This window comes from Mesoplodon mirus (genome assembly GCF_964341445.2).
Source record: "Mesoplodon mirus genome assembly, chromosome: X".
In the NCBI taxonomy this organism is placed as follows: Eukaryota; Metazoa; Chordata; class Mammalia; order Artiodactyla; family Ziphiidae; genus Mesoplodon; species Mesoplodon mirus.
In genome coordinates this window covers 73936804-73939726 of record NC_138981.1, presented here as the reverse complement: position 1 = coordinate 73939726, position 2923 = coordinate 73936804, and the positions used below count along the sequence as shown (strand labels likewise).

The 2923-nt window shown below is 43.4% G+C and overlaps 1 protein-coding gene across 1 annotated transcript; it reads right to left on the bottom strand.

Moving 5' to 3' along the window:
- Window positions 1-1010: 1010 nt before the first annotated feature.
- On the bottom strand, window positions 1011-2567 carry LOC309796078 (heterogeneous nuclear ribonucleoprotein A1-like). The gene has a single exon (XM_082609034.1). The coding sequence runs from the start codon at window positions 2510-2512 to the stop codon at window positions 1400-1402; it is 1113 nt and encodes a 370-aa protein (XP_082465160.1). The 5' UTR covers window positions 2513-2567; the 3' UTR covers window positions 1011-1399.
- Window positions 2568-2923: the final 356 nt, after the last annotated feature.

Below are 2923 nucleotides of genomic sequence, written 5' to 3'. Positions count from 1 at the left end.
AACTCAGAACCAGGTTCCCTGATCCTAAACCTTCTTTTTCTTCTAGAACACATATTGCCAATTTTCTAGAGATAGTAACACACATACTTCTTTGAGTTCAAACTGGAAAGCACTCACATCTAGGGAAGAAGACACCCTCCCAGCCTTCTTCTGGAAGAACTATAGTAATTCAGGTGTTCTGTTTTTGCTAGAGTGTCATGGGTGTTGGGAGACAGTTCTCCAAGGGTCTCTCATATATTTCTGCATGTCTTGTGAACAGAGGCACTGACAGCTTTTCAACGATATTTTTATAGCAAACAGCTTTGGAAGATAGATATAGTATGTTTCTCTGTAGCAGAAGGCAGATTTGTTTGCTGTCCAGTATGGGAAAGATAACATCTCCCTTTAGGGCAAAGGATGAGCAAGTTTCCTATCAGTCCTTCTGTAACTTTGTGTGTTTCTTAAGCTCAGAGTTTCTCAGCTGTGGCACAAACTCACTGTGTGCTCTGCATCCACTTGGACCCAACAGTGTTTTCCCCCCATGTGACTTGGGCAACAAGGGATATTGCTGTGAACGTGAAGTTCATGTTGCCTGTTATGCCATGAATAATAAAGTCCTTCTTCTCTGATGCAGGAGTCTTGGGTTTTCTGCCATTATCTATGAAATTTTTTCAGGCTAACTAACTCGTTAACTTTTTTTTTTTTTTCAAGAGGGTATTAAATTGTTTATTTATTACACATGATAATGGATGATACACAAGCTTCATTCCCATCTATATCTGGTACCATAATCCAATTTAGATATATTGCATAGGATATGCCAACAATCATATATTAATAATCAAAAAACTCCATCACTTGGCTTGGGTGACCCTTTTCACGGTGAACTCCAGGTCACAACGCAGTAACTGTCAGTTCAACTACACCAAGGTTTCGGAAGACAGTAGCTTCTCCACCAAAGCAGGTTGTAAATAAATTTTGAATGGAACCTGGCATCACCCTGAAGGAACTCTAACTTCACACTGTTGGGGTAGTTTACCAAAATGGCTTCAGAGTAGACTAACTTTACACAGCACATTTAAAAAAAAGACACATTTATTCAGCGTCATGATCAGACTATTACATTTAGCAATCAACAGCATGGGTGCAAAAAAAAAAAATCTACATTAAAACCCTTTGTTGGAATGCTTTACACTTTCCACAGAACAGAAACTAAAATAACCTGTTATACAATTAGTCACAAATACAGTCCTCGAGTTTTGCCCATACACATGAGTATTGTCTAAAACATGTCTTCTTTGTAGCAGCTAGGCCCTGCCACCACTGTGCTTGGCTGAGTTCACAAATCTGTTGTAACCTGTAGCTTCCCTGTCACTTCTCTGGCTCTCCTCTCCTGCTAAGCTTTGTTTCCTGGCAGTAATCAAAACCTTCTGCCACTGCCATAGCTACTGCTGCTGCTGGAACCACCATAGCCACCTTGGTTTCGGGGTTTGGCAAAGTATTGGCCTCCACCACCATAGGGGCCAGAACTTCTGCCTCCAAAGTTTCCTCCTTTCATGGGTCCAAACTTGGAAGATTGATTGTTGTAACTGCCAAAATCATTGTAGCTTCCACCACCTCCAAAATTGCTTCCACTACCACCGCCAAAGCTGCCTCCGCCTCCTCCGTTGTTATAGCTGTCACTCCCGCCATAGCCACTGCCCTGGTTTCCATAACCCTGTCCACCACTTCCATAGCCTCTGCTTCCTCCAGAGTAACCAGGGCCACCTCCTCCATAACCACCATCATTACCAAATCCATTATAGTCATCCCCACTGCCACCATATCCACCACCACCACGGCTGCCACCAAAGCCACCTCGACCACTGAAGTTTCCTCCACGACCAAAGTTGTCATTCCCACCAAAACCACCTCCACGACCACCACCAAAGTTTCCAGAACCACTTCGACCTCTTTGGCTGGATGAGGCACTAGCCATCTCTTGCTTAGATAGGGCTTTCCTTACTTCACAGTTGTGGCCATTCACAGTGTGGTATTTCTGAATGACAATCTTGTCTACAGAGTCATGGTCATCAAAGGTTACGAAAGCAAAGCCTCTCTTTTTGCCACTGCCTCGATCAGTCATGATTTCAATCACTTCAATTTTCCCATACTGTTCAAAATAATCTCTTAGATGATGTTCTTCAGTGTCTTCTTTAATGCCACCAACAAAAATCTTTTTCACAGTTAAGTGGGCACCAGGTCTTTGAGAATCTTCTCTTGAGACGGCCCTCTTTGGTTCCACAACTCTTCCATCCACCTTGTGTGGCTTTGCATTCATGGCCGCATCCACCTCCTCCACAGTGGCATATGTGACAAACCCGAAGCCTCTGGAGCGTTTGGTGTTTGGATCCCTCATTACCACACAATCTGTGAGCGTTCCCCACTGCTCAAAATGGCTCCTCAGACTCTTATCGGTTGTTTCAAAGCTCAAACCTCCGATGAAGAGCTTCCGCCGCTGTTCGGGCTCTTTGGGTGACTCTGACTTAGACATGACGGCAGTGGAGGGGGGCGGGGGAGACGTTAACGATGCTTACTCGTCGGCATCCACGAGCAGAAAGGAGTAATCCACCGAACGTATCTCTCGTTAACTTTTAAGTAAGGTGAAATCTCAGACCTTTCAGATTTTTTGAGAGTGGGCAGAGTGGCAAAATTGAGTACTTGTTGAACATCACACACAAAGAAAAAACTGAAGAAAGTCAAAGATATTCATCTGATCCCTGAAACATGCCAATTTAAGAAGCAAGTAAGATTTGTAGATGGAAAGATCCCTCAAACTGAATATTTGTGTCATGGTAGAAATTGACGGGCATTTGAGGTCATTTGTAACTGAGGGGTTCAGCTTGCAGCAGAGATAAACACCTATCACAAATGACAGGATGAAAGCCCTTAATCAAATACATAT